The following is a 15,276-nucleotide window of genomic DNA, read 5'->3' on the forward strand; positions in this document are numbered from 1 at the left end:
CATATCACGCTGCAGTGGAACAGTGTTCCTTCTGAGACCAAACTCCACTTTTATTTTGACAAATCTCTACAAAAACCCGTAACACGTTACAGATGAAGTAGCAAATTGTGGTGATTATCCAGCAGGCTGGCCGACTGTAACGGGCCCGAGGAATGCAACAATATTTCATGTGTGTGTCTTGATGGTTTTCACTTTCATATGGTTTTGATTTGGGGCGGAGGTTTGTATAATTATTCTGGCATCAGTAGCCGTGGTGACAAAGTGGGCTGGTGGGTGCTCCGCCGGGTCTCTGTTCTCACACGGCATTTAAAAACAACCACGCCTTTAACAGGAAGCAGCATCCCCTTTACCGTCAAAACACTCACAATGAAAAAATAATTAAAGCCACGCAAAAAAGCTCGCAATCTGATAACTGCAATGCTAATTTAATAAGAGAAACTAAAAACCTTATCTAAACACATTTTTTATGCCACTTGCCCAAAAATGCTTCACGTGCAGGAGAACAAACCATTTGTAATTATTACTTGTTTCCAGCTCTTGAGTCTAAGTGACTTGAGCTTCAACTGTGAGTCAGCTGAGATCTGAATCACCCCTTAAAAATGTCTGTAAGTGTCTCGTTATTAGTGAAGGCGTCTGATCTTCTCACACTGCGGGATGTTGAAATCCACAGCCGCACAGCTTTTTCTCTTCTTCTTCCTTTTCAAAGCTTTTCATTTCAGAGTAGCGATGTCATCATTTGCAGGCAGCATAAACAGAGTGTGAGTGCATACATCAAGCACACTGTAAACAGAGGAAGTAACACATCATTACATCGCAGACGAGGACGGGGATCGGTGCTTCCAAGAGAGCAAAGAGGCGGCGAACAATATTACAAAACACTGAGCAGCTTTACTGCTTTGGAATGAAGCAGTGCCGATTCAGACGACAGGAAGTCGGAGCAAAGCTTGTTGCACAAGTAGAAGTAAAAAAGCCACAAGTTCAATTTGACTAAAGATGCTAAAGGCAAAGTGTTGCATCTACACATTTAAAACCACAGAGAAGCCTCACAATTGCTTTTATGGTGAAGAACCTAAACATCAAAAGCTCTAAGAGTTTCAATGTTTTTTGCAGTAAAGTAGTGCATTTTGCACGTAATCAAATATTTAAAGTGCTTCTGGAAGCAAGTCTCAAAACTTAATCCTATCTAAATATGCCAGCAGAAAGCCAAACCTTTCATATCACTGCCAACACTTCAGAGGTTTGGCACCTTTGCCCCTAAATCAGGTTTTAAACACTTTATTCCATTTGCAGCAGCAGCAGCATCAAACTGTGCATGCACATAGTTTCACAACATCACACCATCTTCATCGTTTGGGTTTGTGAGTGTCATATCTCTTGATCTCTGTATGATGTCTATGGTAAAGTTCTTATTATGTCAGTTCAAATATTTTTCATTAATATGAATCAGTTGTCACAGTGTCTGCGGCACAGTGGTGCAGTGCGAATGGTTGTGTGTCTGTGTTTTCCCAATGACAGCTCAACAGTCTAATTCTGCTGGAACGCTTCAGCATTATTGCAGTAACTTAGATGCACATTACACGTTTTTTTAAGTCTGGCTTAAAATAATGTAAAAAAAAATCAATGGAAAAAAGGGAGAATGCAACAAATAACTCCAAATAATTCTCCTATTTAAATCCTTTTAGCGTTTGGGTTTACAGAGCAGTGCTTCTCCAGTCAGGTTCTTTCAACAGGCAGATTTTGCCAAAACAGTTTTAATTCGCTCCTGGCTGCTGATGGGCCCGTGTCCCCTTTTCGGGCTGTGCCCGGGCCCTATGGACTAAGGCCCAGCCACCAGACGCTCGCGTTCGGCCCCCTTCCCGGGCCTGACTCCAGGGCGGGGCCCCGGTAACTCTATCCCGGGAAGGGTGAACTGTTCCCTTGGTGTTCTACTCATAGGGTTCTTCTGAATCGCTCTTTGTCTGGTCCCTCACTCAGGACCAGTTTGCCATGGGAGACCCTGCCAGGTGGCAAAAGCCCCCAGACAACAAAGCCCCTGGGATCCCTGCAACACACAAACCTCTCCACCACAATAAGGCAGGTCTGGGCTTCTCTTCTTAGGCTGCTGCCCACGTGACCCGAGCCTGCTAAGCGGAAGAAGATGGATGGATCGAGTTTTTTTTAACTGTTTTTTAAATTATTTTTTATTTTTACTCATAATGTTTTATGAATGCTAGCTCGAGTCCGGTGTCATTTCCTGAAAGCCAAAGCTCTAATCTGGTCCTGGACCAAAGGCACGAACACAGAATGGAGGATAGAGACAGCATTTTGGGAAATTTGATTAAATTTCCTTTTTCGATGTGCAAAGAAAGACAGAAAAGGGGCAAAACCACTCTGTTTGCTGAAATAATAATAAGTTGTGTCTGAACTCACCGTGTCTGAGTCCGTGGTTACCGGTCAAGTTGCCCATGATGCCACCAGCCAGTCCACGTCCAGCCATGTCCCTCCTCTGGCTGAGCGTGGAGATGAAGGTGCCCAGAGATGGAAAAGGCTGCTTGGCTCCTCGCCCCAAACCCTACCACACAAAAACATGATCATGAAGACGAGTGGAAAGAAAGTTTTTTTGCATGCACGCACAACAGACCAGTTATCTCCTCCTTTGTTTTATCTTTTTGAACCGCTGCAAAGTCCTGAAGTCTCAAACGCTTCAGTCTGTAACTCCATAATCAACGTCACCAGTCTACCTTGAGAGAAACGTGAAGAATCAAAGTGGAGATGCCAGCTTTAGTGAGAGACTACCGGACATGACTTCAGCTACACACACAAACCTTTACTCCAAAACTTTATGGAAAACCAGCTCTGTTTATTTTCCGAGATCCAATCACATACAAACTAAAACAGAACTATGGAGCCCTTTAAAACCAGACACAACCTCCATCTTCTCTCCTTTTTTCTATCTCTTCTAGATGATCCAGGTTAGGACTTCAACTCGATTGTGAACATTTTAAGCCCAGATTTCACCCATAACACCAAGAAACCAGCACTTAGTGGTGCTCTAGCTCTTGAGTCAGAACCTCTATGTCACAGGCTGGGTCTCTGACCCAGCGCTCTGAGTTCATGTTTGTATTTGTCTCATTTTGTTATGTGATTTAGTTTGTGTTATTTCCTATCTGCCTTTAGTTTAGGCAGTTATTGTTCCTGGGTTTTCTATGTTTTGGGGTTTTGTATTTATTCATCACATATTAGGTCTGTTAAGTTGTGTTGTCATGTTTTAGTTTTAGTATTTCCTGTTTTATTCTGACAATGTCATGTGTTCTTTGTTTATTGTATTTAGCTTTCCTCTCCTGGTCCTGTCATTAGGTTTATGTCTGTCAGCTGTTTCCCTCATGTGTCTCCACCTCCCCTGATCACCTCATGTATGTATTTAAGCCCTTTGTTTTCTGCATGCCATTGTCAGGTCGTCTGCTCATCCATGTCTCATCCCCAGGTACCCATGTCAGTTCACTATGGTTAAGCTTTTTCATGTTTTGTTATTAGTTCACCCAGTTTAGGTTATTGTTTAGTTTTCACCGATGCCCGATTATTTTTACCCTCATTGCTAGCCTCAATAAACGGCTTGTTTTGTTTATCCACACTACGTTTTGGTCTGCGTTTGAGTCCTCCTCTGCAACACATACGGTCTGCCCCAGCCAGACCGTGACAGTACGACCTGACCACTATGGACTCAGCAGACCGCGAGCTTTACGAGCGTCGGGAGGCAGCCTTCGCCCAGCTGGAGGAGGAACTCCGCTGGAAGCCGTGGCGTACCCCCGACTACGAGCGCATTTTCCACGGGACTCGGCTAGCTCTCGGAGGTCCCAAGAGCTGCCGAAAGTCCCCGCCTGTTGCGCTGCCTGCATCTAAGCCTCGCTCGCTTCAGGTGGGAGTCCTCCGTGTGGCTTCAGGCGCTCACGCTCCAGCCTCGGTGTCTCCGTTCTGTGCACCGGGGGCTCAGTCGCTCGCTCCGCCGGCTTCCTCCACTCGAAGGAAGCAGCGCGCCCGTCGCCATAAACTGGACAATGCCGAGCTCACGGTGGTGAGTAACAATGACTATTACCCTCACGACCCGTCTGATGCTAACAACAATCGGCTCACTTCCGATCCATGGGGAATTTCCCTTATGGATGACGACGTGGACTGGGAGGATCCGTTTTGTTTTACTCCCTCTACACAGGGAGGGATGAAAGACAATTCCCGCTCGCCTAAGCCTGCACATAGGGTTAAAGGACAGACTGTTAATTACGTTACCAGGACAAACACACTCAGTTCCACTTCCGTCTGTTCAGGTTCTGTCAGTTCAGGTTTTGTTAAGTCTGGTTCAGTCATCCCCAAGTCAGCTCACTCTACAACTGTTAACCCAAGGATTTCGAAAACTATTAACCCAAGGACTGCTAATACTAAGACTGCTAAACATGAAGTGGACGGCGGGTTCATTTTTGCTAGGTCTGTTTTTGTCGACCCAATACATATTAACCCTAAGCCTGCCGTTTCTAAGACTGTTTTTTCTGAGCCTGCTCCTTTGCCTGTTCGTGTTTCTGCTGCCAGGGCAGCTCGGGCCCAGCGTACCCCTGCACCCGTACCAGTTCCTCGGGTGAGGGAGTCTGAGGCCCAGCTGGTCCCTGCTCTGGTTTCCAGGCCAGCTGAGGCTCTGTCCGTTTCTGCACCCGTACCAGCTCCTCGGGTGGGAAGGGCAGTTGCCCAGCCATTGCCGGTGCCTGTCCCGGCTTCCGGGGTGAGGGGGGCTGTGAACCAGTCCACCCCTGCACCCATGCCGGTCCCCAGGGTGAGGTCAGCCAGGATACAGCCCGTCTCCGCACCCGTACCTACTCCTCGGGTGGGAGTGGCTAGTGTCCAGCAGGTGCCTGCACCCGTTCCTGTTTCTACTGAAGGCTCAGGAGAATTCAGTCCGCAACCAACACCACCATCACTACTGCATGCTTTTCAGTCTATAGCTCAGTCATTAGCTCTGTTAGCAGCCCAGTCAATAGTTCATTTTCCTGTGTTTCCGTTAGCTCAGCCCTTAGCCCACTGTGCAGCTCAGCCAGCTCCCCATTGTTCAGCTCAGTCATTCGCTCCATCACCTGCTCAGCCTTCTGTCCAGCCGGTGGTCTCTACACCTGCTGGTCATGCTTCGTCTGCTGGAGGTTCAGGAGAATCCACCCAGCTTCATGCCTCGTTTGCTGGAGGTTCAGGTGAACCCAGCCAGCTTCATGCTTCGTTTGCTGGAGGTTCAGGAGAACCCAGCCAGCTTCATGCTTCGTCTGCTGGGGGTTCAGGAGAACCCAGCCAGCTTCATGCTTCGTCTGCTGGAGGTTCAGGAGAACCCAGCCAGCTTCATGCTTCATTTGCTGGAGGTTCAGGAGAACCCAGCCAGCTTCATGCTTCGTCTGCTGGAGGTTCAGGAGAACCCGGCCAGCTTCAGGTTTTGTCTGCTGGAGGTTCAGGAGAACCCAGCCAGCTTCAAGTTTTGTCTGCTGGGGGTTCGGGTGAACCCAGCCGGCTTCAAGTTTCGTCTGCTGGAGGGCCCGAGGAGCCCATCCAGCCTCATGCCTCGTCAGCTGGAGGGCCCGAGGAGCCCATCCAGCCTCATGCCACGTCAGCTGGAGGGCCCGAGGAGCCCGTCCAGCCTCATGCCTCGTCTGCTGGAGGGCCCGAGGAGCCCGTCCAGCCTCATGCCTCGTCAGCTGGAGGGCCCGAGGAGCCCGTCCAGCCTCATGCCTCGTCAGCTGGAGGGCCCGAGGAGCCCGTCCAGCCTCATGCCTCGTCAGCTGGGGGTTCAGGAGAACCGCACCAGCCTCATGCCACGTCAGCTGGGGGTTCAGGAGAACCGCACCAGCCTCATGCCACGTCAGCTGGGGGTTCAGGAGAACCGCACCAGCCTCAAGCCACGTCAGCTGGGGGGCCCGAGGAGCCCGTCCAGCCACCTTCAGATTCTGCTTCTGTTTCGCCTGCTGCAGCTCCAGCCTGTGCTTCGCCTGCTGGAGCTCCAGCCTGTGCTTCGCCTGCTGCAGCTCCAGCCTGTGCTTCGCCTGCTGCGGCTTCATCAGAGCCTTCGTCTTCGCCTGGTGCGGCTTCATCAGAGCCTTCGTCTTCGCCTGGTCCGGCTTCATCAGAGTCTTCGTCTTCGCCTGGTCCGGCTTCATCAGAGTCTTCATCCTCGCCTGGTCCGGCTTCGTCAGAGTCTTCATCTACGCCTGGTCCGGCTTCGGCCTCTGCTCCTGCTTCTGCCTCACCTGGTCCGGCCTCAGCTTCTGCCTCGCCTGGTTCGGCCTCATCCGAGTCTTCCTCGGCTTCTGCTTCTGCCTCGCCTGGTCCGGCCTCTGCTACGCCTGGTCCAGCCTCTGCTTCAGCGTCGCCTGGTCCTACGGCTGTTATGCCGCCGCCCAAGCCTCGCTCTGCACCTGGGAATCTTCGGCCACCTGCTGGACGTCACCGCCGTCGAGGTCGGCCACCTGAACTGTTTCTACGCCGTTGCTGTCCACACGGTCGGCCACCTGAACTGTTTCTACGCCGTTGCCATCCGCACGGTCGGCCCCCTGAACGGTTTCCATGTCGCCACCATTGCCGTCCGCACGCACGGCCCCCGGAACTGTTCGACCATGGACTTCTGTGCCGTCGGCCTCCGGGCCGGCCCCCTGATCACATGAACTATGATTTTCTGGACCGTCACCCTCCGGGTCGGCCCCCTGAGGAGTCATGAACTGTTCCCTGTGCTCCTGTGATTTTGATGGACATTTTGGTTTTTTTGGCCTTGTTTCTGGCCCTCCGTCCTGGACCCCCACCGCCCGCCCTTGGTGGGTTGTTTTTGGTTTTGTTTTTCGAGGTTTTGGGCGTCTGGAATCTGCCCTTGAGGGGGGGGCTCTGTCACAGGTTGGGTCTCTGACCCAGCGCTCTGAGTTCATGTTTGTATTTGTCTCATTTTGTTATGTGATTTAGTTTGTGTTATTTCCTATCTGCCTTTAGTTTAGGCAGTTATTGTTCCTGGGTTTTCTATGTTTTGGGGTTTTGTATTTATTCATCACATATTAGGTCTGTTAAGTTGTGTTGTCATGTTTTAGTTTTAGTATTTCCTGTTTTATTCTGACAATGTCATGTGTTCTTTGTTTATTGTATTTAGCTTTCCTCTCCTGGTCCTGTCATTAGGTTTATGTCTGTCAGCTGTTTCCCCCATGTGTCTCCACCTCCCCTGATCACCTCATGTATGTATTTAAGCCCTTTGTTTTCTGCATGCCATTGTCAGGTCGTCTGCTCATCCATGTCTCATCCCCAGGTACCCATGTCAGTTCACTATGGTTAAGCTTTTTCATGTTTTGTTATTAGTTCACCCAGTTTAGGTTATTGTTTAGTTTTCACCGATGCCCGATTATTTTTACCCTCATTGCTAGCCTCAAACGGCTTGTTTTGTTTATCCACACTACGTTTTGGTCTGCGTTTGAGTCCTCCTCTGCAACACATACGGTCTGCCCCAGCCAGACCGTATGTTCATGCAGCTGAATCAGGTTTTCAGCTGCATGAACAGACAATGACAACATGACCTGAACCGAATGAATGAACTTAATATTCACTCAGTCTTCTCTGTGATGAATCACACTTCTAATCTTTTTGGTATTTGATGAGTTTTAGGTGTCTGTGAACCACAAGTGCAATGAGAAAAATGTGGTAACAAGATGAGAAGATTGATGAGAAAGCATGTTGAAAAGAGAGAGCAGGAAAGAAGGATAAGTGAGGGAAAGTGAAGTAATGCAGAAAAGATGGGAGAAAGTGGGGAAAAATGAAGGAGGATATGAGACAGGAAGTCAGTGAAGAAATGGAAATGAAAGAACAGATGGAGAGAACAGATCATAGAGGAGGCTTGAGAGGTGGAAGGAAGAGGAGGTGGGGAGTTCAACAGATGCACAGCAGCCGCTCATGACAGCCGCAAACACACCACGCTCTCTCTCTCATACACACACATACACACACACACACACAGCAGCAGCACCAGCAGTGTTGTGTTCAGGTGATGGAACGGGAAGACAGTTAATCATCCATTCAAAATGAATCAGTTTCAAAAGAAATGAGACCCTGAGGGATATTGTGAACAGAATTTTAGCCCTTTTAGCCCTGACGACAGCCCACACACACACACACACACACACACACACACACACACACACACACAGTTGTTTTTCCATGTTATTTTCTCTAAAGCACTAAAAAGAACAGAAAAACAGTCAGGTACATGCTACATTTTCAAAAAAAGAACAGATTACGATGATGGCATAGACGATCAGCCACATAATTAAAACCACCTGTCTCATTTTGTATGTGTCTCTCTTGTGCTACTGAGGCAGCTTACAGTCCTGTGGGCTGTGGGTGAGGCCTGTAATGCGTGGGGTGTGCTTTCGTTCATGCAGAAACCTCCAGGCTGAAAAACAAAGCCAAAGTGGGAGTGCCAGTAGCTGCAGTTCCTCTAACGTCCACTTGAGGCTGCTTCCAAAGTCAGTCCCAATAGACCCCAACGTAAAATTACCCAACTTCACAGTAGATATACATACGTTTACGGTCTTACACACACAGAAAAATGCTCTCTGGTCTCTATGAATAGTTTCCCCATTCATCACAACTGGGTAGTAGTTCAAATTTTTATAACTAGTCCATTTGAACAGGCTCAAAGTTAGGAGGTCTTCTTAATGCACACTGAATTGTAACAAGGTGATTCACCCAGCAGTGCTTTTAATGTTGTGGCTCATTTGTGTATGTGCAGTCTTATGTGTCACACGTCACGCAGAATACAAATAGTACAACAGATACACACACACACACACACACACACACACGAGCCGACACGTGCCCTTTCATCTCATCTCTCAGCTCAGACGTTCCACAGTGTTAATGAGATGCAACAGGTTTTTCACTCAAATCAGATCAAACACTTTTTGAAAACCCAGAATTAATGCAGGAATACAAAAGCAGACACTGAAATCATTCAATAAATCACATGTCGAAGAAGATTCTCATTACTTCAAATTAAAGTGCATTTAAATTTCACTCAGTGCAGGCAGTAAAGCAGTTGCTCCATCTGAGTTCGTTAAATCGCCACAGGTTGAGAAATTCTGCAAAAAGCGTTTAATGCACAGCTTTCTAACTCGTTGGCTTTTCTTCTTGAGACTCTGCGAGCCTGACATTTGGTGTTTTAACTACAGCTGTTTAAGGACATTTCCACAAAAGTCAGGATATACATGTTTCCTCAGTATTGAATGTTTTTATTTTGAATTTTTTTGCAAACTTACATTCAGACTCATACAGCTATTTGACAACAAAACCAGTATTTAACATCCAAATAATCACAGCAGATCTCTCTTGGAGATTGGGGCGATCACGGCTCAAGAGTTGGGAGTTGGCCTTGTAATCGAAAGGTCGAGCCCCGGCTTGGACAGTCTCTGTCATTGTGTCCTTGGGCAAGACACTTCACCCGTTGCCTACTGGTGGTGGTCAGAGGGCCTGGCAGCAGTGTCCTGCAGCCTGCAAAGGGGTGGCTGTGGCTACAATGTAGCTTGTATTGCTGTCTCTTGTCATCTTGTCCCTATTGTAAGGACTCTATCTTATATATCTTCAGAGGACAATTTGGTGTTAAAAAGTTTTTAAAAACAGATACTGATATGCATTTACTTAAATCTTTTGAAAGGTTCCTTTAGACCTATTTTCCCCTTTAATTAGCAGCAAACCCCAATAAAACAGGGTTGAGCCAAAACGAGCACTCCAGAGAAAAACGTTGTGGCCACAGTGGAAACAGTTATAACGCTGCAAGCCTGACTGCTCGTCACTGCTTTTGTGCCCACAATCAAAAACGATCTTAAGCTAAAGGTGGAGGTGGGTTGCAAAGCAGCCGGCAGATGGGCAAGAACTGCGGGCAAGCTAAAGCAGCCTAAGTAACACAGCCGACATGCAGTTTGTGATATGTAGAAAGGTATCAGCTGAGCCATCATGATGTGGGTTGGCACTGTCACGCTCAGCCACAATCCCAGTAAATCTCAGGGGCTGGGATTGTGGCTGAGCTTGACGTTGATGTCTGAACTAACATGTTTGATTTGGAACTGTCATATTACCATCCCATAACTGTGACCAACAACGACACTGTTGAGATATTTTATACATTTTTTACTTGCATTTATTATCATTTATCAGCTCAGCTGGTTTCCATTAAGAACATTTTTATTGATAAATGTTCATGAAATTAATGACACTGACATCAGTTTGCTGTATATATGGTATATATGCTGTATATAAGTATATTTGCTTTATAAATGGTGCTAATTAGTGCACTAAAAAGCCAAACTAAGATGCTAAATATCGACATGCTGCCACGGTGTTGAAGACCTCACAGAGCCCGAAGCGCCGCTGTAAACTTCTTCGTTCTCTTCATGCAGAGCTGCTTTCCTGCATCACTCCCTTAGAAGTGATGTGTGTATAATTACAGTCCTCTCCCAGTGAAGCCACATCACTCACTCTTTCATCATCGCCACAGGCCTGCCCACGCCAGCTGATTGACAGGTGATGTCCGGGAAAGCGTGCAGCATAAACAACTCAATCAAGGAAATGAGGCTGTCAACAAATCATTCCTGCTCAAGTTTTCTCGATAACTAGATCCCGCTTCACATCTGACAATAATTAAACGGCTTTAGCAGCAGTCTTGTGATTTCCGTCGTGTCCGGCTCTGCTCAGTCATTTAGTCTGAGAGGAAATGCTGTCATCCAGAGAGAAACCACGCCACGAAGAGCTCAGCGTCTGACTGTGTCTCACATACTCTGCTCAGCCTCTCCTCTGTCAGCTGCTCATCTCTAATCAGATCGAATATGCTGTATATAAACGTGAAGCACTGTCTTTACACCAGCTATAGATGCTTCAGTTCACGATCTCATCCAGCAGATTGACCTGCAGCTGATGTACAGTCTGCTTCCTGAACACAAAGACTCAACAGTCTGTTAGAAATGGTTTCCAAATACACAGACATTATTCCTCATCAAGTTTGAGTAAGCACGGCTTAATGATGCCAGATCTGGCTGAGTTTTGGAAGCACAGCACCAGATGTGAGTCTGACTCTGGATCCCAGATTTAAACTTGTGTTCAAGTCAGCTGGTTTGGGTTGATTTAGGCTGAAATCAGCTCCAATGAGCAGCCAACATTTATCCGAGATGGCTCACAGAATCAGTGAGCTCATTCTGGTGCATCATCATCAGCATCATCACCACAAGTCTGGCATCAGTTTGGAGACCGGTCATGGCAAAATAAAGCAAGCATTAGTCCCGTTAGGATTTTTCACCAAGCGCCAATATCTGGGGCTGAAGAAAAACTCCCCAAACCACTGATAGAGTAGCCCAGTACTGCCTGGCTCTTTTTTTTGGTTTAGTAATCGTGCACAGTTCCCAGGAGCCTCGTTATTTAGTACCACCTTGCTGGAGATGTGAAGCGAGCTGAGATTATACCAAAAAGTGACGTGAAACACTGCAGGTTACACCAGGGTCACGTGCTCTGATGATCAGTCCTGCTTATACTGAGGACGCGCTGTCTGCAGTGGCAAAGCAAATAAAGTTGAGCTCTTTCTTTAAGATGCAGAAATCAGATGTGCACTGCGTGTTCAAAGAGAACCTGAAGCTCATCTCAGAGCCGGCGTGTTGTGTTCAAAGTCAAAGGAAAGCCCCGATGTCACCCTGGACAGGGGACTAAAGGGAAACTAGGGGAACACCAAGAGTTTCTGTGGAGTTCTGAGTTTAGTCTGAAGCTGAGATGAACACAAACACAGACACACTCACTGAAGCACTGCTGCTCTTTCAATTTCTAGCGAGCTGTCAGCGAAGATTCAGTTAGCACGCTGGCTGTTTGCTGTGGATAAACACGAATGTCACCCAGGCAATCTGTACAAAAAACCATTTCTGTCTGATAAACATTCTTATATTTGGAGTTATTTTCTCCTCCAAACTGGGAATCTCATCTTCAAATCCACATGTAATTCATTTTAAACTGAATTCCCTGGTTATGGATTATCATGGATGGATTAGATGAACGCGAGCCAGGTCTGTCAAAGGCATTCTCGGAAAGTCATCTTCAAATCAAATCGCACTCAGCTTGTGCCACTTAATTTATGCTTCAAGGCTTTTCTTAATAGGCTAATCAGCAGGTACTTGAAACATGTTGCCATGGCAATGATCAACAGAGAAAACATGAAAGAATAAAGGGCCAGGGCTAGCTGCTTACCAGCGGCTGAACTGCTAAACAAAGACAAAGGAGACTGTCCAACATCAAAATAATCGTGGATGGCGTCAGATGGATGATGGAAATGCTCAAATATAACCATGGGGCTACAGCATATCTACAGAGATGCTACTGTGAAAGTTTGTGTGGAGTGGAACCATATAAATGGAAGTCTATCAAAGATTTTTTTAAACCTGGAAGCAAAGCGTTTAAGAATTCCCTGAGCCGAGAACTAAGCCAGCTCCAGGACAAACCTGGGAGAACAGGAGGAGCGTCCACCTGTGAGCTCCCAGTGCTAAACCCTGAAGCACCATCCCACAGTGACATGAAAAAAAATTCAGAGAAACTATTTTTATTTCAATCTCAATATAACAATTAACACAAGGCTGATCTTCTGTGTGTGACACAGTCATATTCTAACAACTTGTAACACATGTAAAAGTCGAGTTTCTATTTAGTCAAGGAATTAAAACCTTTAAACCGGCTTTATTTCAGATTTGGCTGATTTTATATGCAATAACTCACAGTTGAAATACTTTCAGAGAAAAACAGCAGAACCCAACAATCAAAGCTTGAAACCCAAAAAAATGTTTGTCATGAATCTGCTGAGTCAGGTTTTACTTGACTTAAGTAACCAGACCATCAGCTCATCAAACTCTTGGAGGTCTGGAAAAAGTCTTCCAGATAATAACATGCTTTCTCATCATCGGGCAACTCTCAGAAACAAGAATTCTGGATCAGGTAAAAAAAAAAAAAAAAACAGGGAGCACCAGCTGCCTTCAATTGGTCTGTTTTTACTGGTGGGTAAAACAATGGCAGCCACTGTCTCCAGGAGCTGTTTCTCCAAACTTGAAGCCTGAATCTTTTCAGCTCGCACTGAGCCTAAGCAGCCAGAAAACTTCTGAAGAAGAATCAGAATCAGTCAGGCCAAAGCCCCGGAGAGAAAAAGCGCATGCGGCCACTTTATGGCATTTCCAGACAGAGTGGGTCTCAGCAGTGACAGACTGTTTATTAGCCCCGAACCTTCTGATCTGCACATTCCTGCTCCCTGACACAATGTAGATGACATCAACCGAGCAGCCAGCGAGCCCGCCAGTCTGCTCCAAAGTGACACAGAGAACCAAACCGAAAACAACGCCGGTGAAAAGCCCAACAAGCGAGGCGAGCGCCCGGCTCTGTGTTCGAATGATTACATCACTGCTGGAGAGCTGGAGTCAGGCATCATTATGTAAGGCAGGGGCATCACTTTTTCCAAAAAGCAACAAAAGTGCAGTCTTTTATTTATTTTTTTTGTTAAATGTCACTTTTCTATCTGTTCAGGAAGTTTAGGGGACTTTACACAAGTTCAAATCCATGTACCCGATTCCTGAAGTACAAACAGTGAAGATTTTTGTCTTATTACAAAATGATTTTGGATCAAGTGGAACGTGAAACTGCATTAAAAAAGATGCACGCTGAGAGACTCATGCAGTGATGACCTGCAGTAAAATCCTTTGCTCTAATTACCGTGGTTTGTGTTGCATAACGTTTTTTTATTATTTCTTAGAACACGAAACGCCTGATATCTATTATTACACAGTAAAACTCAAACAATCAGTTCTGAATGTAACAGTATGGGCACACAGACCCCAGTGCGGTTCCTGAACCTGCACCAGTTGCAAAGATGAATGCTTCCTAAAAACCTGTCATTGGTTTGCTTTTTAAAGCACATGCATGAAAAACCTTACCCTGAATTCATATATTGTCTTTTTCAAACGGGATAATGATGTCTAACATTTCTACCTGTAATGTTCAAACGTTGCTTATTTTTTTATAACTTTTAAAATATGCCTCCTTATCACCAGAACAACCAGTAGCACGTGAAACATGTTTTCTGTACAACAAACAGAAAGGGATGACAGGGATCGCTCTGTTGTGGAATAGATAAAGATAAAAGGCGGGTTTCTTACAGCAGGAGGGGAGCTGTTGTAAATTGGTGGGAGCCTCTCTCTCTCCCTCTCAACTCCTGACAGCGCAGAATGTTCTCCATCCATCCTCTGAGCGTGGAAGAGTGGAAACGTTGTTTTGCGTTTTTCCCCGTCCCCTGGAAAGACTCACTCCTCTACAGCCTCTGTGCTGCTGTTGGTCACAGGGCTGCACATGTTTTTAACCAGAGCCAGCTCTGACCCCGAGTCCCCCGGCTGCCTGCTCGCTCTGCTCCGTTATTTCACAAAAATCAGGAAGACTCACATCCTACGAGAAACGGAGTGAAATCTACCTTCGTCGGACAGGTGGGCTTTCCGTTACGCGCACAGCCTGACGCGTAAACGTCTCCAAAAGCGGCGCGTAAAGTCTCCGATGTACTTTAAAAAGCACGAAGCAGTCTTGGTTTTAAATTAAGTTTTTTTCCTAAACTTTGGGGCGAGTTTCTACCCGCTTCTTCTTCTCTTTCTCTCCCTCTCTGCGTCGTCTGACGGGGAGGCAGCACAGCTGCGGGCCGGCGCCATGTTTGGAGAAGGAGGAGGAGGCGCCTGGAGAGCACAGCTTCTCTCTCTCTCTCTCTCTCTCTCTCTCTCTCTCTCTCTCTCTCTCTCTCTCTCTCCCTCTCACACACACACACACACACACACACACACACACACACACACACACACACGGGAGAGAGAGAGCTAGAGAGAGGAGGAAATAACGGCAGACAGTGGGCAACATGAGCTTTAGAAGAGAGAACGAAAGAACCTTTGTAAGAATAAACGCATGTTGGTGCTGAAACTTTCACAATCTCTGTGAATTTAAGTAATTCAAGCAAATATAAACGCAACAAGAATCAACGAATACCTGCAAAAAAGGTCCAATCAAAAAAGCAAGAATAGAAAATAGGTAATTAAAAATAATTATTACATAAATAAGTGCATTCATTAATATTTTTTAAAATCACATTGCTTAAAGTTAAGAAACCAATAATTTTATTTATATAACATAAAGCGATCATCTCGGAATTGTGATTTATGTCAAAAAATCGTCATCTGATATTTCGTCAGCAGGTGGGAGGGA

The 15,276-nt window shown here is 46.4% G+C and overlaps 1 protein-coding gene across 1 annotated transcript in view; it reads right to left on the bottom strand.

Moving 5' to 3' along the window:
- Positions 1–14,757, bottom strand: part of hectd2 (HECT domain containing 2) — a 60,984-nt gene extending 46,227 nt beyond the window's left edge. Inside the window, exons 1-2 of the mRNA XM_085476957.1 lie at positions 14,196–14,757; positions 2,410–2,551 (exon numbers count right to left, since the gene is read on the bottom strand). Coding sequence (XP_085333083.1) covers positions 2,410–2,551; positions 14,196–14,279 — 226 coding nt within the window. The 5' untranslated portion in view covers positions 14,280–14,757. The remainder of the gene's footprint in view (positions 1–2,409; positions 2,552–14,195) is intronic.
- Positions 14,758–15,276: the final 519 nt, after the last annotated feature.

Source organism: Copadichromis virginalis, linkage group LG13, assembly GCF_057382275.1.
Source record: "Copadichromis virginalis isolate Kocher_CV1m ecotype Utaka linkage group LG13, C_Virginalis_male_GT1.1, whole genome shotgun sequence".
Lineage (NCBI taxonomy): Eukaryota > Metazoa > Chordata > Actinopteri > Cichliformes > Cichlidae > Copadichromis > Copadichromis virginalis.